Source organism: Anabrus simplex, chromosome 3 (genome assembly GCF_040414725.1).
Source record: "Anabrus simplex isolate iqAnaSimp1 chromosome 3, ASM4041472v1, whole genome shotgun sequence".
Taxonomy (NCBI): Eukaryota; Metazoa; Arthropoda; class Insecta; order Orthoptera; family Tettigoniidae; genus Anabrus; species Anabrus simplex.
The window spans coordinates 339,828,370-339,850,510 of record NC_090267.1 but is presented as its reverse complement, the minus strand read 5'-3'; the positions used below and the strand labels follow the sequence as shown (position 1 = coordinate 339,850,510).

Genomic DNA, 22,141 nt, shown 5'->3' with positions numbered 1-22,141 from the left:
CAAAAGAAATTGATGAATACACTATGATTTATAGCGGAGTTACACAGGATAAAAGAGCTGCAGCAGGAGTCGCAATATTAATAGACAGGAAGTGGAAAAACAAAATAGAAAGCTACACCATTATAAATGAAAGGATTTTGGTGCTGAGGTTGAAGGTAGAGAGAGGGAAATTAACCTTGGTAGCCGTGTATGCTCCTGAAGAAAACAAACAGGAAGAATCTGAACAGTTTTATGAAGTTCTTCAATGTGTTGGATAACATATGTAAAAGTGACTTTGTTGTTTCTGGCTAGTGATCTCAATGCCCGAGTAGGGAACAAACCAATTGCAGAAATAGTGAGAAATAAAGGTGAACCAACTTTGAATGAAAATGGTAAATTATTGATAGAATTTTCATCCTATAATTAATTAAAAATTACTAACACCTTCTTTGAGAAGAAAAACATACATTAATTCATATGGACTGCAAGAGGACAGCGATCAATTATTGACTATATAATGGTCAATAAAAAGTTAGGCCCAGATGTAACAGATGTCAGAGTACATAGAGGCAGCGATTTATATACAGATCATTGCAAAAATCAGAATTCTTGCTAAATGGAGGAAAAAGCTGAATAGAAATATACAAAGAAACCAAGAGATCTATAAGGTATATTTACTACAGAATGATGGAATAAAATACTTACCATCAAAATCGGCTGCAACAGTATTTAGGTCAGATTCCGACAAGTCATCATCATCATCCTAAACCATCTCCAGTTTCCCGGGTGTGGTATATGAGCCTCCTCCATCTCATCCTGTCCTTGTACCATTCTTCCTCCACCAACTTGTCCCAATCATGACCTCTCAGCATTACATCGCTCTTAACTAAATCTATCCATTTCCTTCGTGGCCTTCCCACGGGTCGTCTTCCTTCTACCTTTCTGTCAAATTCCTTCCTTGCAGTTTTTTTTTTCATCAGCCTTACGGTCATCACACTTTACAATTGTCTGAGAGGACGTGTCAGTCTGGTCTATAATATTCTTTCCGAGGCTCTTTTTCTTATTGAAAGCAACTATACTCAATACTCTCCTGCTGACTTGCTAGGCCTAATGCATAAGAGGATTTTCTTTCGGGGTTTACTCCCTTAGCCTTTGAGGATGCCTTCCTCATCCTACAAGGCAGTAGGTTCCATCTGTACACCCCAGAAGGATGGGTTGCCTCTTCCGCCATCTCCGCCGTACCGAAGTCCATCTTCTCCGCCGTAGATGCCGTTGAGGTCTTCACCCTTAACCCAGGGCAAGGGCCCTCCATATTTATGACCCCTGGAGAGAGGGTGTCCCAGTATTTTAAAACCCCCAGGAATTGGGCTACCTGTTGGTCCGCGGGTTGTATTGGTTATTTCAACCAGCCCTACATACTGTAGGAGCCCCCTATCAGCCACCTGGGGACGCGCTCTGTAGGGGTCAGGTTCCCCTGGTTGCTTATTGGAAGTTAACCCCACCCACAAGGAGTAAGGTTATTTGCAGATTCCGACAAGTACTGATATTAACAAAGAATGGGAAATCATAACCTCAGCAATTCAGAAGGCAGCAGATGAAGCCATTGGAATGAAGAAGAAATTTAGGAGAAAAACTGGGCTTAAAATATGGAATAAAGAAATTTCAGAAGCTGTCAAGCAAAAACAAATATTATACTTGAAAATGATACAGCATTGCACCCCACAAAATGAGAAAGAATATAAAAACAGCAGGAACAAGGTCAATTCACAAACGAGAAAACTCAAGCAAGAATCATGGGATAGGTTAACATATTCAAACTGTTGAAACTCAATAGAAGATGATATCCATGGTAGGCAAGAGATGGTGTATAAGTTAATAAAGCACCTCAACAGTGATGAAAGAGAAACTGCTAATATAAATGTAATCAAAGAAGAATCATGGATACAACACTACAAAGAATTGTGGTATAACAGAGAGTATGGAGAGAGTCAGGAAGATCAAGATATAGATATCGACATTGAAGGAATTGACCTAATAGATATAGAAGAACTTAATACTGTTCTGAAATCTTTCAAAAATAGAAAAGCACCAGAGTTAGGCAATATGGTGGGATCATTCTTAAATTTAGAATGTTACATTTAATTAATTGTTAGAAAAGAAGAAATATACCCGAAGAATGGAGAAAAGCTAAAATAATATCACTTTTCAAGAAAAGAAATCGAAGTTTTTGCAGAAACTATCGAGGAATAAGTTTATTAAATCTATAAAATATATGCTAAAATAATAAACAATAGACTTAAAATCATTGCACACAATCTCTTATTGGGAGAACAATGTGGATTTAGGAAAGGCAGATACTGTACAGACAATATATTTAGCCTCAAACAGATACTGGAGAAGAGAAGAGAATTTAACTTGAATACTTATGTCGCTTTTGTCGACTATGAAAAGGCTTTTGATAGGGTAGATAGAGAACAGTTATGGAATATAATGGTAAAAAATGGATACCCTAAACATCTTATTCAAGTTATCCAAAGTCTGTTCAAAAGGACGAGAATTGTGTTAGATCTAGGATACAAACTAACGGAAGAAATATTAATTAATCAAGGTGTACGTCAGGGATGCAGCCTCTCTCCAACACTATTCAATATATATATAGATGATGTAAGCAGAAAATGGAAACGAATTGTGCACTCCAGAATAAAATTGAACACAAACACATACATAAATACTATCCTCTTTGCAGACTATCAATTTATCCTGCAGGATGATGAAGATAAACTCCAGAAATCAATACTACATGATTATTATTATTATTATTATTATTATTATTATTATTATTATTATTATTATTATTATTATTATTATTATTATTATTATTATTATTATTATTATTATTATTATTATTATTATTATTATTATTACTGGTGTATCACACGATGTCATTACTGTTGTGTTTTCTAAGTTGAGTATTGTTTCAGTATTAGGTGGCTCAGCCTATTTCTAAATTCAGAAACATACTACTGTCACTTCACGTGAACTCTCTCTGACCTGAGTCAGTGTGGAGGGGAAGTTGATGATGTCACTGCATGTGGCGTGAAAACACACTGTACTCACATTCACAGATCAACAGTACACTTCATCTGATGGCAGGCTACGATAGTACATCCAGTTCGTCGGATTCTGATGATCTTGTAATTGCCTCTGATGTTTCTGTTGCCATGAGTACCCTCTGTCACAAACGACTGTGGGTACGTGAAAGTAATATGCATTTTTTTAAATTTTGTGTGACTCTTTCTAGCTGGATGCAGCCCTTGTAAGGCAGACTCTGCAATGAGGGTGGGCGGCATCTGCCATGTGTGGGTAATCACGTGTTATTGTGGTGGAGGATGGTGTTATGTGGTGTGTGTGATTTGCAGGGATGTGGGGACAGCACAGACACCCAGCCCCCAAGCCACTGGAATTAACCAATGAAGTTTAAAATACCCGACCCGGCTGGGAATCGAACCTGGGACCCTCTGAACCGAAGGCCAGTACGCTGACCATTCACCCAATGAGTGGGAAAATTTGCGGTGAATACCACAATTTAAAATGGGAGCTAAATGGGCATCTGGAAAGATTTCAGATGTACTTCAGGCTGAACAAGGATGTATTGAACTACTTACATTATCTCATCAAGGATGAAATTTTTGGCCAAAGTACATTCTGCATTTGCAACTGATTCGAAGGAATCCTACACAGGCTTTTCAGATATGAGAATATTTCAAAAATTACTTCAACTCCTTGAAGACTCTGTGCCATGGCAATTACCAACAGTTCATTGTGGAAGAATAAATTGAACAAAGAAGAAACGTGAATGGATCATACAATAAATATTTATTCACTGATCTCTAATTCAACAGGATAATTTGTATTTGTAATTTGTGTAGTATTTAATTTATTATTATTATTATTATTATTATTATTATTATTATTATTATTATTATTATTATTATTATTATTATTATTATTATTATTATTATTATTATTAGGATAATAATCATAGGTACAATTGTGCACTGTTTTCAACAACTGAATGCGTATTCAAAATGTAGGCATTCATTCATCTGTGGAGAATATTAAAGTGGCAAATTGTGTGGTGATAGGTGACTCCATCGTATGGCATGTAGAGGAAAATAAGTCAGTAAAAGTGATGTGCCTGCCAGGAATTCGAGCAGAACAGTTGAACAGAAAAATAGAGGACAAATGCGGTGGAAATGAGGAAAAAGGCAATGGACTGAATACATAATGGGGGATGTTTATGATCTAGTAATAATAATAATTATAATACATTGATTAAACCTTAGGTGCTGTATGCAAGTGAAATCTTAGTACTTAATAATAAAGGTGATCTGGAAAACATCTTGAAGGAGGAAAGGAAGATCTTGAGGAAAATTCTGGGCCCAGAGAAAAAAGAAGAAGGGTACCGGTATAGACTCAAATCATGCAAAGATACGGAAAGACTGTCCAACCTTGCCGCAGACGTCAGGAAATGAAGACTGAAATTCTATGGACACGTTCACAGACTATCGTCTTCAAGGCTATCCCACAAGATTTTGACATATACTGAAAATCCGAAGAATGTACCATGGATACAAGATGTTAAAAATGATCTAGAAAAGGCCCAGATAGAACCATCAGAAATACTGGACAGAAACATTTACCGTCACAAGATAAATAGTTGGGTAGTAAAGCCAGAGAATGAAGTCCCTAAAAGATCGGGGACTAAGTGGTCAGAAGAAAGCAAACAAGAATGAAAGCAATATGGTCTGTTAGAAAGGCGAATCATAAATGTAATGCATGATCCAACAGGGTCCATACATGAATAATAATAATAATAATAATAATAATAATAATAATAATAATAATAATAATAATAATAATAATAATAATAATAATAATAATAATAATGGTGTGTAGCCTTCGGAGAGGTCTGGTGCAGGTCTTTCAAGTTGATGCCTGATAATCTATCTGTGTGTCTCTATGTGAATGGGGCCCTACCTATGATGAAAACAGAACATATACCCAGTCCCCGAACCATCGGAATTACCCATTGGAAGTTAAAATCCCTGTCCCGACTGGAAATCAAACCCAGTATCCCTTGGACCGAAGGCCAGCATGCTAAACATTTAGTCATGGAGCCGGACATATGCCAGTAAATTACATGGAGATAGTAGAGTTCTGCCTCTCTCTGTGAGACTTCTCTATCAAGAGACATTTGAAGGTTTGGCTAAACTCAGGGAGAGGCCATATTATCACCATCATTAACATTTTCTCTTCCTTGGTGCTAAATTGTTACACCACGGCCGGTGGTGTTTTTTTCACGAGGTGGACAAGTTCTGGGCCTCCCTCTCCCTCGAGGAGTATTCACCGTACTCGAAATATATACTGAAATACAATAATTGTACGGAATTAGTATTTAAAATACCGTTAGATACTTACTAACAGCCACAAAACAGAAACAGAAATAGAATGCCACTCACACTGAACTGCTTGCGATAAGATCTAACTCAGAAGTGAGAGGTTTGGCAACTCCAAGCAAGACGAGCTGGCCAGAAGATTTATCTCCATGGCAACTGCAGTCACCCCACCCTCGTTTCAATGGCAACCATACCCCCCACTCCCTTTATCCCACCCCAGCAGGCAACAAACGGACCTCCCTCTAAGAAATGTCAGAATTCAACTTTAGATATTCGAGGTATAGCGAGTCTTTCATTTTCACGCCCTTTGTGACCATTGTCTTTCTTAGGCTGATACCTTCATTTCTCGAAGTGTTGGATCCCTTCCATTTTTCTCTCTGATTAGTATTCTATAGAGGATGGTAGCCTAGTTGTACTTACTCTTAAAACAATAATCACCACCACCACCACTACTCTTATCATAGTCAGTACTGACGACTGATGACTCAAACAACAACAACACAGTAAACCTGAATAAGACATAAATGATCAGAAACTGTATTCGCTTTTGTTATGTAGTACTTTTCAATAGGAGAAATAACATAGGTATTTAAAAATTAAATTTCATGCGCCTTCCCCTAAACTACCTACCATTCGTCCAGTGTGAATAAAATTATTTACAGCCTAGTCTGTAGTTTCCTATTTCCTGATTTTACACACTGATTTTCATTAAATTCTGTTCACCCATTTTCTCATGGTTTGGTGTTGATATGGATTTAAGTCGAATGCTTTCAATCGATTGATGAAATCACGTCAAAACAAAGGAAACAATTTTGAATTATCCATGAACGCATAAATATGCATGAGAACTGGGTGTTCACATGCTAATGTGCTATTGAGAGCCCACTGCCACTGCTTGTAAGCAATCTGCAGTTCCTTGGGTGCCGGGGGAACTCTGAAAAATGAGTGATCAGTAACCAACATCATGAAGGTGGGCATAATCAACCTCAGGATCCTGACAAGAAAGGCAGAAGAAGTGGATTTTATTTTTTTTAAAGTGGTTATAGAAATCATACGGATGGGCAAAGTTAAATGGAAGTGGAAATGAGTGAGAAAAGGATATACACTATACTGGAGTGGTGGCTGATAATTTCAAAACAGCTGACAGAGTACGTGGATGGTGGATATGGTAGAGTACATCAACGACAGGATAATGAAAATTAGACTGAGAATGAGGAACGAAGTGAAGGGGTTATTACAAGTGTATGCACCACAGGCAGGGAACAAAGAGGAGGATATTCAAGAATTTCTGGAGAAACTACAAAAAGAGATACTGTAACTGATGTGGAAGTGATTATAATGGGAGACTTAAATGCATAGGTTGGAAATGAAAGACAAGGAAAGGAAGAAGTAATTGGACCATATAGATATGGGAAAAGGAATGAAAAAGTAGGGAAACTAGTTGAGTTTCATGAGAAGAATGGAATGAATGAGGGCAACACATGGTTTCGGAAGAAAAATGGTAGGAAAATGACAAGATATGGCTGGGGTGGCGGAAGGACAAATCATATATAGTTGATGGACATAACAGCTTTACCAGGAGAAGCATTCAATGGCGATCATAGGACTGTGATAGCAAAAATGGTGCAGAAAATTATAGGAGATAAGAGTAAAAAAGTGTAGAAATTAAAAGAGAAGTAATTACAGGAAGAATTTCTGGAGATACTGAAACAACAAATTCCAGTTACTGAAGTAGGAAATGTAGATGAATGGTCCAACTTTCAAAGGGCACTTGTTTATGGAGAAGAGAGTACTTGTGGTAGAACATATTTTGATAAGCTGATAAGTGTGAGAAATTGTGCAGAGGAGACACTAATACACTGACTGACAGAGCAAATGCAACACCAAGAAGGAGTGGTCAGAACTTTATGCCAATTGCAGGGTAGACTGACGTCACTGAGGTATGCTCATGATGTGAAATGCGCCGCTGTGCTGCGCATGTAGCGAACGATAAATGGGACACGGCGTTGGCGAATGGCCCACTTCGTACCGTGATTTCTCAGCCGACAGTCATTGTAGAACGTGTTGTCGTGTGCCACAGGACACGTGTATAGCTAAGAATGCCAGGCCGCCGTCAACGGAGGCATTTCCAGCAGACAGACGACTTTACGAGGGGTATGGTGATCGGGCTGAGAAGGGCAGGTTGGTCGCTTCGTCAAATCGCAGCCGATACCCATAGGGATGTGTCCACGGTGCAGCGACTGTGGCGAAGATGGTTGGCGCAGGGACATGTGGCACGTGCGAGGGGTCCAGGCGCAGCCCGAGTGACGTCAGCACGCGAGGATCGGCGCATCCGCCGCCAAGCGGTGGCAGCCCCGCACGCCACGTCAACCGCCATTCTTCAGCATGTGCAAGACACCCTGGCTGTTCCAATATCGACCAGAACAATTTCCCGTCGATTGGTTGAAGGAGGCCTGCATTTCCGGCGGCCGCTCAGAAGACTACCATTGACTCCACAGCATAGACGTGCACGCCTGGCATGGTGCCGGGCTAGAGCGACTTGGATGAGGGAATGGCGGAACGTCGTGTTCTCCGATGAGTCACGCTTCTGTTCTGTCAGTGATAGTCACCTCAGACGAGTGTGGCGTCGGCGTGGAGAAAGGTCAAATCCGGCAGTAACTGTGGAGCGCCCTACCGCTAGACAACGCGGCATCATGGTTTGGGGTGCTATTGCGTATGATTCCACGTCACCTCTAGTGCGTATTCAAGGCACGTTAAATGCCCACCGCTACGTGCTGCATGTGCTGCGGCCGGTGGCACTCCCGTACCTTCAGGGGCTGCCCAATGCTCTGTTTCAGCAGGATAATGCCCGCCCACACACTGCTCGCATCTCCCAACAGGCTCTATGAGGTGTACAGATGCTTCTGTGGCCAGTGTACTCTCCGGATCTCTCACCAATCGAACACGTGTGGGATCTCATTGGACGCCGTTTGCAAACTCTGCCCCAGCCTCGTACGGACGACCAACTGTGGCAAATGGTTGACAGAGAATGGAGAACCATCACTCAGGACACCATCCGCACTCTTATTGACTCTGTACCTCGACGTGTTTCTGCGTGCATCGCCGCTCGCGGTGGTCCTACATCCTACTGAGTCGATGCCGTGCGCATTGTGTAACCTGCATATCGGTTTGAAATAAACATCAATTATTCGTCCGTGCCGTCTCTGTTTTTTCCCCAACTTTCATCCCTTTCGAACCACTCCTTCTTGGTGTTGCATTTGCTCTGTCAGTCAGTGTAATATGGTGTGATGACTCAACAGTGGAAGATGATATAACAATGTTAGAGGTCTTTCTTTATTCGTGTCAGAAGTATCAACTTTACTTATAGATATTTTAAAAAAAAACATGATATCTACATTCCTATTATACAAATACAGTATACAGGTCTATCATACAATCACAGAAAAGCAACAATTCGAGAGCTAGATGATTCTTGCCCAATATTGGGCGATGTCAATAGCATTGGGAGAGGCTGCAATCAAGTATTTCATAGTGCACATTGAACGACATAAAACACACTGACATAGATGTTAGATCGTCTGCTGCTCTCCGCAGTCACAAAGTGTTGAATCACTTGAGAAACCCCACTTCCGCAAATTTACTTTTGTTTTGTCAGCTTCTCTATGGAGTCTGTTAAGGGCTTTCCATACTGTCCACTTCTCCTGCTGTCCACATGGAAGACTTTCCTTCGGCTCTATCCAGTTGGAAAGGTGGTTAATTTTTTCTTTCCACATTTTGACCCTAGGATTCTCTGCTTTCCCCTTAAGGTTAACTGATGTGCAGAGAAAACTTTTTCTAGATTTTAGCCTCTGTGTGGCTGGATGGTATCCATAGAGAGGATGTGCTTCTGAAGAAGATGATTGGAGCCGGGACAAGCCAGGATGGAAACACTGTGTTGTGCAAATGGGTTGATAACAGATCTGTAATACTGGCCTCAAACTTTGTTGGAGTTGGTGAAGAAGATGAGGTACAGAGATGGGACAAGAAAACTAGGAAATACATTATGGTGAGGAGACAAGAAATTGTAAAGTTGCATAACCATAGCATGGGTGGAGTCGACAAGGAAATGGACATTGCGCAAGTTCTTTCATGCAATTGATACGGCTTGTGTTAATAGCTGGCTTGAATACAAACATGATTGTGAAACGAATGGGATCCAATCCAAGAAGATCCTGCACTTGCTGCATTTTAGAATGAGGATTGGAGAAGCCCTAGTCAAAATGAATAAACGAGCAAATCTCCAAAGACGAGGTCAACCCAGCTCCAGTGATATCAAAACTCCGCCATCTGGGAAAAAGCAGAAGGTTGAACTTCGACCAACTGTTGAGATTCAGAGAGATTTGACAGATCATATGCCCAATTATGATGAGAAAGATGAAGCAGTGCGATGTACGAACACAAGATGCAAAGGGAAAACCCATACGTATTGTGACAAATGTAATGTCCATCTTTGCTTCGTGAAGAAGCGCAACTGCTTCATGTCTTTCCACAGGAAAAGTCTTTAGATTGATGAATCATGAGGAAAAAAGATTTTTAATACATAATAAACCTATGTTATGTATTAAATAATGCCATATTGTGAACTTTGGTCAGCTAATTTGAATTAAAATAACTTATAATGCAAATCTACTTGTATAGTTATAACCAGTTCAACTGTTACTATTGAGACCATATGTCCACTACAATGGACATGCCATATTTCCAAAAAAAAAGTTAAAATATTCAAAGAAACATAATTTTTCATTTTCTTGGCTTATTTTAAGGTGGAAATTACAACCAAATGATGCTTAGTGCCTGTAAAAATAATTCAGGTCTGAAGGGGTTAAAAAAGTTCTTGGATCTGGGTTAAAATTATTGCCGTGTGTTTGTAGAACACAGAACAGACTTGTCGGTCTTATTTCAATCAACTTGAAAATATTTGAAATATTTGAAATAAAACAAGTTTGACAATGAAACATGACAGATATAGAAAATGCTTTGTTCTAGTTTACATAATATTGCAGTGCTTTTGTATAGTATGGAACAAACTTGGTGGTCTTGTGTAGAGCTGATGTTACAAATAATTGGTTGATTTAAATTGGCTGAGGGGTTGGGGGAACATCCTTCGTTTTGGAACATCTGCTTTTGAAGTTGAAACTGTCATCTATTATTTGTTGATGTAGAATTGATGATGGTATGGCCTTGGTTTATGGCACCATGTCATTGAAGGTGGATGTCCTGTTCCCACTCACGTTGACCTTCTACAGACAGGACAACCTACTGATAAGTATTTAGGCAATTGCCATTGTGTGTATAATTTTGTCATGAATTTTTTTCGACCTATGGAGATGTATGTAGGCAATCCCCCATAATTATTGTTATCAGATTCCCATTGATTTAATTATCTACAAAAACTGATAACTCCAAGGAAGTCGAAAGTGGTCTTCACTTAATAAATTTCAAATATTTTACATTGTGTTGAACAGTGGAACATTCCTCAGACTCTATTAGGTAGTCTATATTAGAAAATGAAGTGACGACAGGTTCAGAGAACTCTCGAAATAAAAAGAACAGGACACGAAACAATCAAATATATGACCAAATTCACTTACGTAGTTTAAGAATATTTAATTTTTATTTTTTTTTTGCTAGGGGCTTTACGTCGCACCGACACAGATAGGTCTTATGGCGACGATGGGACAGGAAAGGCCTAGGAGTTGGAAGGAAGCGGTCATGGCCTTAATTAAGGTACAGCCCCAGCATTTGCCTGGTGTGAAAATGGGAAACCACGGAAAACCATTTTCAGGGCTGCCGATAGTGGGATTCAAACCTACTATCTCCCGGATGCAAGCTCACAGCCACGCGCCTCTACGCGCACGGCCAACTCGCCCGGTATATTTAATATCATGAGGATCTCTAAATATCTCACAATCATCTATTCTGCACATGTGACAATCTCCTAATTATCAAGACATAAACCTCATATCGAATACTTCACCAATACGTCTATCATAAAGTGTGACATATTTATATCTCGAAGACACTATACTAATAATATACCAATCATGACCTCTCCAGTATCAGGCCCATTTAAACATTTGAACACCTTCGTGATCCACCCAGGATGTCACGAATCTCATATATAACATCACATAAAATATCCTTTGCATACATAATCCTCTGACACTACGTCTAACATTTTTTAGATCCTGCCTATCTCCCAGTGTCACTGTCAAAAATTTAAGAGTTTCTCCCAATATCGAACTCCAATAGACATAAGGCTTGATTCAAAAGGGTGGAATCAATTCTATCACTCGAATCTCATGATTTTGTAATGTCTCATGCATAATATTCAGAATTCATATAGTCTTGAATTGAAAATTTGCTTAATATGATGACTTCGGAAATGAAAAAAAAGTTATAATCTTATGAAGATATGAAAGCATTTTACCACACTAAGCTGATAAATTGAAAATCACCAAAATTTTGATTAATTATACAGCATACAGGAATAATGGGGAGCCTCTGTGGCTCAGACGGCAGCGCATCGGCCTCTCACCGCTGGATACCATGGTTCAAATCCCGGTCACTCCATGTGAGATTTGTGCTGGACAAAGCGGAGCCGGGACAGGTTTTTCTCCGGGTACTCTGATTTTCCCTGTCATCTTTCATTCCAGCAACACTCTCCATTCTCATTTCGTAGCATCTATCAGTCATTAATATATCGCTTTGGGAGTGGCGACCCCATCGTACTAACAGCCTATATATGCTTCATTCATTACATCCCTGACCCGGTCAATGACTGGAAAACAGGTTGTAGGTTTTCATTTTCATAGGGATAATTGAGAAAATTTTATGGAAATATTCATGGATAACACCATTACCATGACAGTTGAATTATACCAACCAAAACAAATCATCTAAAATTGCCTGTGCTAAGTGGAAATACGCAAAGACTGTACTAAAACTACTACACATGAGAACGTGAGAACTACAAGGTTACACTAGCTTACAGGACCATCCAACAACCACAAAGAAATCAACTAACCAACTGCTGAACATATAATTACTATAAGATTTGTGTCCACTTAGCTCTTTTCGACTCCTTCATTTTGTCTCACTAAGTATACAAAAGGAGTATTTCATTACCCCACCTATTCAATTGAAAATGCTGTATTAGGTTTAATAACAAGTCATGTACTGGGAATGCTTGAGTGGGTTCAGCCTCTCTTTCATTTTGTTCTTGGTCTTTCCATTAACTGCTTATTTTTTGTTTCCTTTACTAGGCCATATAGTATTTTCTTTGGCTCCTGTGTTCTATATCTTTCAATCCATTATTTGGTGTGGTTCTCATATTGTATTGAATAGGTGGGGTAAAGAAATACTCCTTTTGTATACTTAATGAGATAGCTGTTTACAATACAGAACAAGGATGAGAGTAATGGTTTGTAAAGTCCTTCATTTTGGATGATGACTGATCGCCCCCAATGCTGTGATCATGGCAGGTAACCTCTCATCTTGATGTGGTTGGCAGTGGTCCCAGGGTTTAAATTCTCATGACGAAGTTGAAGTCACACTCGGCAATAGGTAATGTCTTCATGTCGAATCGGTGGGTAAAGTCCTCTTGATTTCGTAGCTGAAACTTGTACAAAAATATTAGTAAAGTTGTCAAGTAGTGGATCCTTTTCAATATCACAGGCGATTACATACTTTACCAGTCTCGATAACGTTGACGTCTGTTTGCTCAATGCTATGCATGAGTCTGAGAATAGCGGTATGACAAGTCACAATACACGCAATGTTACTCGAAAGTAGGAATGTTGCGTTGTGAGGTCAGCTGGAAGATTGACCTTATCAAGCAAGTGAATGAGTCATGGCTGGCAGGTGAGTGACCTTGTCAAACACAGCGCACACCACATACCCATACCGGAAATAGTAATAGAGTTCATGCCCCAGTTTAATATTACATAAAATTCACTCATAAAACGAGTGCCCTTGTAATACAAGCATTGACGGTTACAGGAATGGAATATATTTTATCACTAGTAAAATGAACTTCTTCTTGCCTCCTGATTGTAATATTTGTTTATCACACAACTCCACCTGCTGAACTTGACATAGGCGATATTAGCACATAGGTATCAACCCTCTCATAACTTTGATTGCAATCATCTCTTTTCCTTTTTACAAATGAGTTATGTATTTGCTGCCAACACAGGCCTATAATCTTGCTGCAGAGATCAGATAACCAGGAAGAAAATAAAAACAAAAATGATGACTCACCAAACGAGGGTGGCACGTGTGCAAAGCCATCTAACCTGAAGATATAACACTCTGTCTGTCCAAAGCACTCCATCAGACATACCGAAACTGTCACAGTATCCTGTGTGTCATGGGGCCTTATGCCATACTAGGTTGTATAACAAGTCATGTACTAGGAATGCTTGAGTAGGTTCAGCCTCCCTTTCATTTTGCTCTTGGTCTTTCCATTAACTGCTTATTTTTTATTTCCTTTACTAGGCCATATAGTATTTTCTTGGGCTCCTGTGTTCTATATCTTTCAATCCATTATTTGGTGTGGTTCTCCTATGAAAAAGGAGTAGTGAGTGTAAAAGCTGTTTTTAAGTGCAGTAAGTGGTGTTCTGCTAAATGTAAGAAGAGGTGTCCTGATGTGAGTTCATTAATGTAAATTCATGAATCTATGTGAATTTGTGGTCCATTAGACCATTGTAATCTGTAAATGGTAGTCCAGGGTTCAATGCCTTCTTGGAATGTTTGGAACTTAAAACTGAGGATTGTACTCCCTCTAGAAGTGTAACTGTTCTCAAACTGGGGGCTTGATTCACCTCTTCTGAAATTAATTTAAGAAGCTCTAGCTTCTTGGTAATATGGTCCATGGATCCAGTCTCTTTTAAAATTGTAATTTCATTCCCAAAAAAGTATGTGTTGTTTGATCTATTGGTATCTAATGTAAATGGGAGCTTCACTCACCTGGTGAGAAACTTAAGCTCCAGAGCTTGTATTCATTGTTCTTAAAGTTATATCTCATTAATATATTGTTGTTAAATTTATGGTTGTTGTTGTTGTCATCATCAGCTGAAAAGATTTGCAGCAAATATATGTTTCAAAATTTAACCTTTGGTTTATGCTTTGTCCAACTGTTTATCCCTCATGCCTCTTTCCCTCTCTGGTCCACTAAAATCAATGTTGTTGTTGTATCATTATAATTATTATCATTAATATTATTATTATTATTATTATTATTATTATTATTATTATTATTATTATTATTATTATTATTATTATTATTATTATTATTATTATTATTATTATTATTATTATTATTATTATTATTATTATTATTATTATTATTATTATTCACAGGTCTAAAGATGCCATAAATTAATTGTCTTTCAATGAAGACTGAACCCAGCTCAAACACAACAAGGATTTGTTAGTTTAAGCACAATCCCCTGCAGACTCAACAACTGTTAACTTCCTTCCTCTTTCTTTATTTTTGTGACCTATTGCATTGAAAGGGACAAAAGGTTGGATTTTTCATTTTTGAGATTTTTGTGGTTCTAAAACTGGCTTAAGGTACTGAACCTTTTTAAAAAGAGTTCATGCTTCTAGAAGATATTCATTTATTGACTGTTGATATTAAGAAAACTGTATTTTGAGAAAACTGTAATTTCAGCTTTCACTGATATTTTTTACCAGTTGTACAAAGATTTCATGACATCGAGTGGTGAAGACTAAAACTGCTGCATTACTTAGTTTGTTGAGAAGACCTGTGGGTAGCACAAGAAGTCAGAACATAAAAATGCAATTTTTACACCCTAGACACGGTTTGTTCAGCTCTGCTGTAAAATTTCTGCCAACTTTGGGATCCTTTCTGCGCAATGGGTCACATCTCTTTATAACAGTCATAAGCTATCATCTTATTGCAAATGCAAAGTAAATTGAAAAATCATTATTATTTTCAGGATGACCACCAAGATGGTTCTACAGTCTTTATTGAGAGACCATTCGCACAATACAATACATATGAGTCAAAAGAACACAGAGGATGGTTTGTGGCGATCAGAAAGAATGGTACTGCTAAGCCCGGACCTCACACCAAGCTAAGCCAGAAATCTACCAAGTTTCTGCCAGTAAGAGGTGATTAATAAACCAGCCAGAGAAATATGAGCCTATGAAGCATAGCTATCAATAAACAACTATGCCACTATTTTGAAGCTGCCATATCCATTACATCAGTACTGATGTACAACGTGTGGCTATTTACCAAATGACAAGTACGACTAATACCACACCAGTAATAAAGTGACTGCCAACAAGAAGTAAACAATAACTTACCAAATGAACTTAACAAAAGAGACACATTATATTCTAAATGAATATTACTAGCATAACAATGACTCTTCTTCCTGTGAGATTACAATACTCTCAAACATAACATTGTTTGACAAGGCTTTTTTTCTCTTGATTTATGAGCTAAAATGTTTATTGTTTCTAAACTGTAATTTAAAGTATGTATATTTATCAATGTTGCAATCATCATGACAGTCCTAAGACAAATCATTTAATATTTCTGTATTTTGATAAAATTTTGTGATTTGTTCTTAATGTTGTTGTAACTCTGATCATTCATATGTTACTTTCATGAAATGAGTGCCCTGTACTTTGATATACAGGGTGGTCAGAAACAATGTGAACCGGGTATATGAGCGTTGGTCATATTAAGTAATTTGAGAGAAATAATGGGATATCTAACACCGTTGTCATTTTATCAGTTGTTGAAATTAGCCAATCAGGTCACTTAATTGGAAAACTCAAATGGGCTTTGCGGGGCAGTGTTACTAAATTTGCAAGTGGCTTAGACAGGCTAGAGAGCTATACCAAGAGCTCAGCAACAAACACAAACACACCGTGGCTTTCAGCCAGTGTCACCGTAGCGAGCTTGCTTTGGTGTGATCCTGTCACCTGGGAGTTCCGTATTCAAATTCCTCTACTGACAAAGTTCTTTCTCCAATTGGTGCTCTCAAACCAGTCTGAAACCATGTACAGGCTTACAACACCACCTCGCAAAGCCCATTTGAGTTCGCCCACCAAGCGGTCTGATTGGCTAGTTTCAGCAGGTAATAAAATCACAATGATGAGAGATATTAAATTATATATTTCAAATTACTTATCAGCATCACTCCAATGATCATATACCCGGTTTACATTGTTTCCGACCATCCTGTATAATTCTTATTTCTTCTCAAACCTAGCAAGATACACTTTGTACAAACCTCTAGTGTATAATTAACAAACACATTGGTAATACAATACTTCTGTGGTATTTAAGTAAGCTGGTATTTCATTCTCTTGTGTTGAGACTACTTTCAAGCCAAATCTAGTTTAAGTACTGTAAATAATTGTTGAATTAAAGATACTTATACAAAAGAAGCAAAGCCATCTCCTTACAGCCCATGAAGGTCCTTAATAGTTTACTTGGCACTTAGTGGGATATACTGGTTAGCTCTATGCCTAGCAGCCTTTCCCCACCCCCCAGATATTAACCTAGTAGGCTACTCATATTTGGTGTACACTGAGTGAACCTCAGGGCCATGTGTCTCTCCAGAAGTGGATATCTTGTTTCTAATTTGTTCACTTCCTGATGGAGAATCATACACACGTCCTTCTAGGTGAACTGTACACTTCTTTACTGCCTTGGCTAGGCAGCCCTTAATTCTTAATCTTATTTTGAACCCTATCCATTCTAGATGCTGGCAACCATCATACATCTTTCCTGTTGACCACTACTTGGAATAGCTCTGTGGTTGTTTTTGATGTCTGGGTTCTCAGTTCTTTTAACCAAGAGAACCTTCTCTCCCAGCACTTCTCTTTCCTGATACCTTCCCTTACAGAATGGCTTTCAGTAACTGGTATCTCCCTCTGTTCCTCATTGTACGTATGTATGTTCAGCCCGTCAGCGATGCCACTGGTGGGATCCTCAACAGCTCTGCTATCAGCTGTCATAGATGGCCTAGGCATCACAGAAGAGGCGTACTAGGGAAATGAGGAGTGATGTAGTTTCCCGTTGCTTTCCTCACCGAGCCAGAGTTGCTATTACGTATCAGTCTGCCAAGCCCACTGAAATGCATACACCAACCGACCCTATGAGCAACATTTTCACACCATTCATAGCAGGGACTGGCTGCGTAAGGATTGGCATTACTAGCATCGCTCATACCTCAGTCACTTTCATATTGTCAAAGCCAAGGATGAGACTGAGACAGATCTATGAAAGTAACAAAATTGCTCTAGCCTATACCAGAAGACACAGTGCACTGTAAACACTAGGTCCTGCCAGTAAAGGCGGTGTTCCTCATTATGTGACAATTACCATTATTATTATTATTATTATTATTATTATTATTATTATTATTATTATTATTATTATTATTATTATTATTATTGCAGCCAAATGGCCATTAGAATGTTTACAATATGCTTTGACCTAACAGAACTTATTTAAAGATACTAATTTCTTCTTACTCTGTCCAAAATGGGGTGTCGTTCACACTGTTCTTCACATAACTTGCATTTGCAGTCCTCACTTGGGTTATGAAATCTTTAATAATACAATATTTTTAGTGCAAACTGTGCACCGTGAAATGTGTCATTAAATACCTTAATTCATACTTTGATTTCTTCCACTCTTCTGTCATCATTGTGTCAGTTGAATAAAAGTCGTTCCATATGTCATTCCTCTTTCCATGTAAGATTTTGATGGTGCAGTTGTATACATGTGTATTTGGCTGCTGCAGAAGAGTTCTGATATCCTCAATGAAGAAATTCTCCCTCAACAGCTTGTAGGTTAGTCTCGAAGATGATGTTAACCCCACTCCAAATAGGTACCCTTTTCATGATACGTGCTTTTACTTTTTCTAGCTTGTTTAAATCACCAACTGTCAGTTTGTCTCAGATTAAATCAATTCCATATGCTATAGGAAATATACATCTAAATAGGGACATTACTGTTTCTGTTGTTCCTCTTTGAAGATTCTTAAAACTGTTAACTGCTTTTATCACTGCAGCTGTTCTGACTTGTAGGTGCATATTAAAAGATCCAAAGGTTGTTTGGAAGGTAATTCCTAGGTATTTGAATTCTGGCACAGTTCCTAACGGTTTGGCCGATATTGTTAACAGGTCATTAACCGATCGTTTACCTTCATTCCTAAAAATCATTGTTTCATTTTCTAGTGATTTATTGTTAAATTGTTTTCATCTGCCCACGTCCCAAGTTCATTTATATTCTTTTGGAGTTCCTTTATGACGGTTGATCCAATCGCTATATCATCAACGTACATGGTCAAGGTATTGGAGCTTGTTTTCACAGTGGTCAGTGCTTGCTCGTCTGTCTTCATACTCATCGTTTGTCACATGGTCTGTCCATGTTAGCCTCAGCATCCTCCTATACTGCCATATCTCAAAAGTCTCCAACTTCTTACTAACTGTGCCTGACAATGTCCATGTTTCAATGCCATAAAAAAAGGAACAGAGAACACATAACAGCAAAGAAATCTAAGTCTTAAGTATAAGTCAGGATGTAAATATTTCTCTAATTGCATGGCTCAGTTGAAAATATTACCGTGATCTACTTCAAAGACAATAGAGGAATAGTCAGAATACTGTAGAAACTTTCTATCACAAAGAAGAGAAATCATGTTAGGGCCACATTGAATCATTTTAACATCTAACTTAATAAGAGCCCACTTTCATCTATCCTAACGAGTCAAGTCATCAATAAAATGTTTACTAACATGGACATAAAAACATCAACTATTGATTTATTCTTGTGTAAAAGATTTTCTTAACTAGTATCCTTAGCAGAGGAGGAACTGTCTGTTTACTTGAATATGAAATCATATTAGAAGGTTGTAGAAACTCCTTAAATGTAAAAAAAAAAAAATACAGTTTTGCTGAAACAGATATACCGTATGTAAAATTGTATGACTGGCAAGGTATCAGCAATTTAAAATTTACTGCAGATAGATAATGATAATGATACAAACATTCATGAGACAAAGGGTGAGAAGAGAAGGTAAGGAAATAGAGGAAGTAGCTGGCGTACTCCAGTAATGAAGAAGAATAAAGTCACTGTAACAATATTTGCTAAACCAAAAACTGATAAGAAGCAGAGTAGCAATTGTTAGGTACTCATAGGTAGTAATTAACTTTATTAGGAATTATGCCTCCCAAATACAATGGATTTTAGTTCATAATGGTCAAAATTTCTCTAATATTCTTACAACATTTCATAACGATGTAAGTGTTCTGTCAATTTCTTAGGAGTATATGTGGTAGTTACATAGCTAGCAGCAGTGTGGGTGTTCCACCTATTCTTTCTACCTGACGAATATAAATTTCTGCACAACCCATTTCTGTACCTATCAGATAATAATTGAGTTCTGGATTATTTCACTCAATGACTTTTTTAATAATTAATTCTCCTAATGTCCTTTGTTTTTTAATCCATGCTGACACCATATAGAAGTGGGAAAAGGCTTAGTACAAGAAGAATAGTTTCCATGGAAGCAAACAGTTTTTAGACATATTTATTCATGTCCTATATTAATACCCTGTCCTCAGACCAATCTTTCTCCTGGTTTCTTTTCTTAACTCTAGAATATTAACATCATACTACTGAAAACACACTAATGATATGTTCATTATAAGAGAGCATGCCATCTAACGTTAGTATCAAACTAATTTTTCTATTCTCAGCAGAGCATAACTTGAAGGCATGCAGCTTATTCAAGATATGCTACAAAAATGCTTATGAGCAGGGCTGCCCAAAAAGGGGTAAATGGTGGACAAATGTCAAGGGGCCCAGATGTATGCTTTCATTATATTATTGGAAGCCCAATTTTTAAAAATTAAGGCTTAAAACTTTCACATACAGTATTTAAGTTAATGTTTTAAAACACACCTCTTGATCTCTATTTTATAACCCCATGATAGTTTCCATTCATCTTTGACAATTTAAATTCAGATGACTGCCTGACTAGCTGTTTTCATTCAACCCAAATTGTCTTCAGCTTTTATCATTCTAATTATGAGGAAAGGCGGTGAATAATTTTGTGATTGTCAAACTGAGAAAATTCAGGATGCTGCCAATATTGAATATCATCAATATACCATTAGATGTGAATCCTCTAGCTTCAAAATTTGCAATCGAACAATGGAAAATATTATTCAGGATACCAAATTCAGATGTTGTTGTTGTTTGAGTGATCAGTCCATACACTGGTTTGATGCAGCTCTCCATGTCCACCCTATCTGGTGCTAATATTTTCATTTCTACATGACTGTTGCATTGCTCTAATTTGCTTGTCATATTCATTCCTTAGTTTACCCCTACCGTTCCTACTGCCTACACTTCCCTCAAAAGCAACTGCACAAGTCCTGGGTGTCTTAAGATCTATCCTATCATTCTATTTCTTCTTCTTGTCAAATAGAGCCAAATCGATCTCCTCTCACCAATTCAATTCAGTATCTCTTCATTAGTGATTCGATCTATCCATCCCACCTTCAGCATTCTTCTGTAACACGACATTTCAAAAGCTTCTATCCTCTTTCTTTCTGAGCTAGTTATTGTCCATGTTTCACTTTCATGCAATGCCACGCTCCAGATGAAAGTCTTTAAAAAACCTTTCTAATTCTTATATCAATGTTTGAAGTGAGAAAATTTCTTTTCCTAAGAAAAGCCTCCTTTGCTTGTGCTAGTCTGCATCTAGTCATCCTTACTTCTGCCATAGTTATTTATTTTACTGCCCAAGTAACAATATTCATCTTCTTCCTTTAAGACTTCATTTCCTAATTTAATATTTCCTGCATCACCAGACTTCATTCGACTGCACTCCATTACTTTTGTTTTGGACTTATTTATTTTCATCTTGTACTTTTTTTATCCAAGACTCTCTCCATACTGATCAGCAATTTCTCCAGATCTTATGCAGTCTCACGTAAAATAACAATATCATCAGCAAATCCCAGGGTTTTGATTTCCTCTCCTTGGATTGTGATTCCCTTCCCAAATTTGTCTTTCATTTTCTTTCCTGCCTGTTATATATAAACATTGAAAAGAAGGGGGGACAAAATCCAACCTTGCCTCACTCCTTTCTAGATTGCTGCTTCTTTTTCAAAGCCCTCGATTCTTATCACTACAGACTGATTTTTATACAGATTATAGATAAATCCTCATTCACAGTATCTGAACACGATCATATTCAGAATCTCAAATAGCTTGGTACAATCAACATTATCAAATGTCTTTTCAAGATCTATGAATGCCATATATGTGGGCTTGTCCTTCTTAATTCGATCCTCTCAGATCAGACGTAAAGTCAGGATTGCTTCACGTGTTCCCACATTTCTTTTGAAACCAAACTGATCTTCTCCCAACTCAGTTTCAACTTGTCTTTCCATTCTTCTGTAAATAATACGTGTTAAAATTTTGCAGGCGTGATACTAAACTAATGATGCGGTAGTTTTCACACTAGTCAGCACCGGTTTTCTTGCATATAAGTATAACAACATTCTTCCGAAAATCGGATGGCAATTTTCTTGTCCCATACATCTTACACACTAAATGGAATAACCTCACCACGCTGGTTTCTCTTAAGGCATTC

General features: G+C 38.0%; 1 protein-coding gene across 5 annotated transcripts in view; it reads left to right on the top strand.

Moving 5' to 3' along the window:
* LOC136867306 (fibroblast growth factor 1) overlaps nt 1–16,900 on the top strand; it is a 312,684-nt gene extending 295,784 nt beyond the window's left edge. For all 5 annotated transcript variants that reach the window (XR_010859654.2, XM_067144461.2, XM_067144462.2 and 2 more), the window contains exon 4: nt 15,443–16,900. Coding sequence is in view for 4 of the 5 variants with exons in the window: in XM_067144461.2 (XP_067000562.1) it covers nt 15,443–15,625 (183 nt within the window). In the remaining variant the exon portion in view is untranslated. The remainder of the gene's footprint in view (nt 1–15,442) is intronic.
* Nucleotides 16,901–22,141: the final 5,241 nt, after the last annotated feature.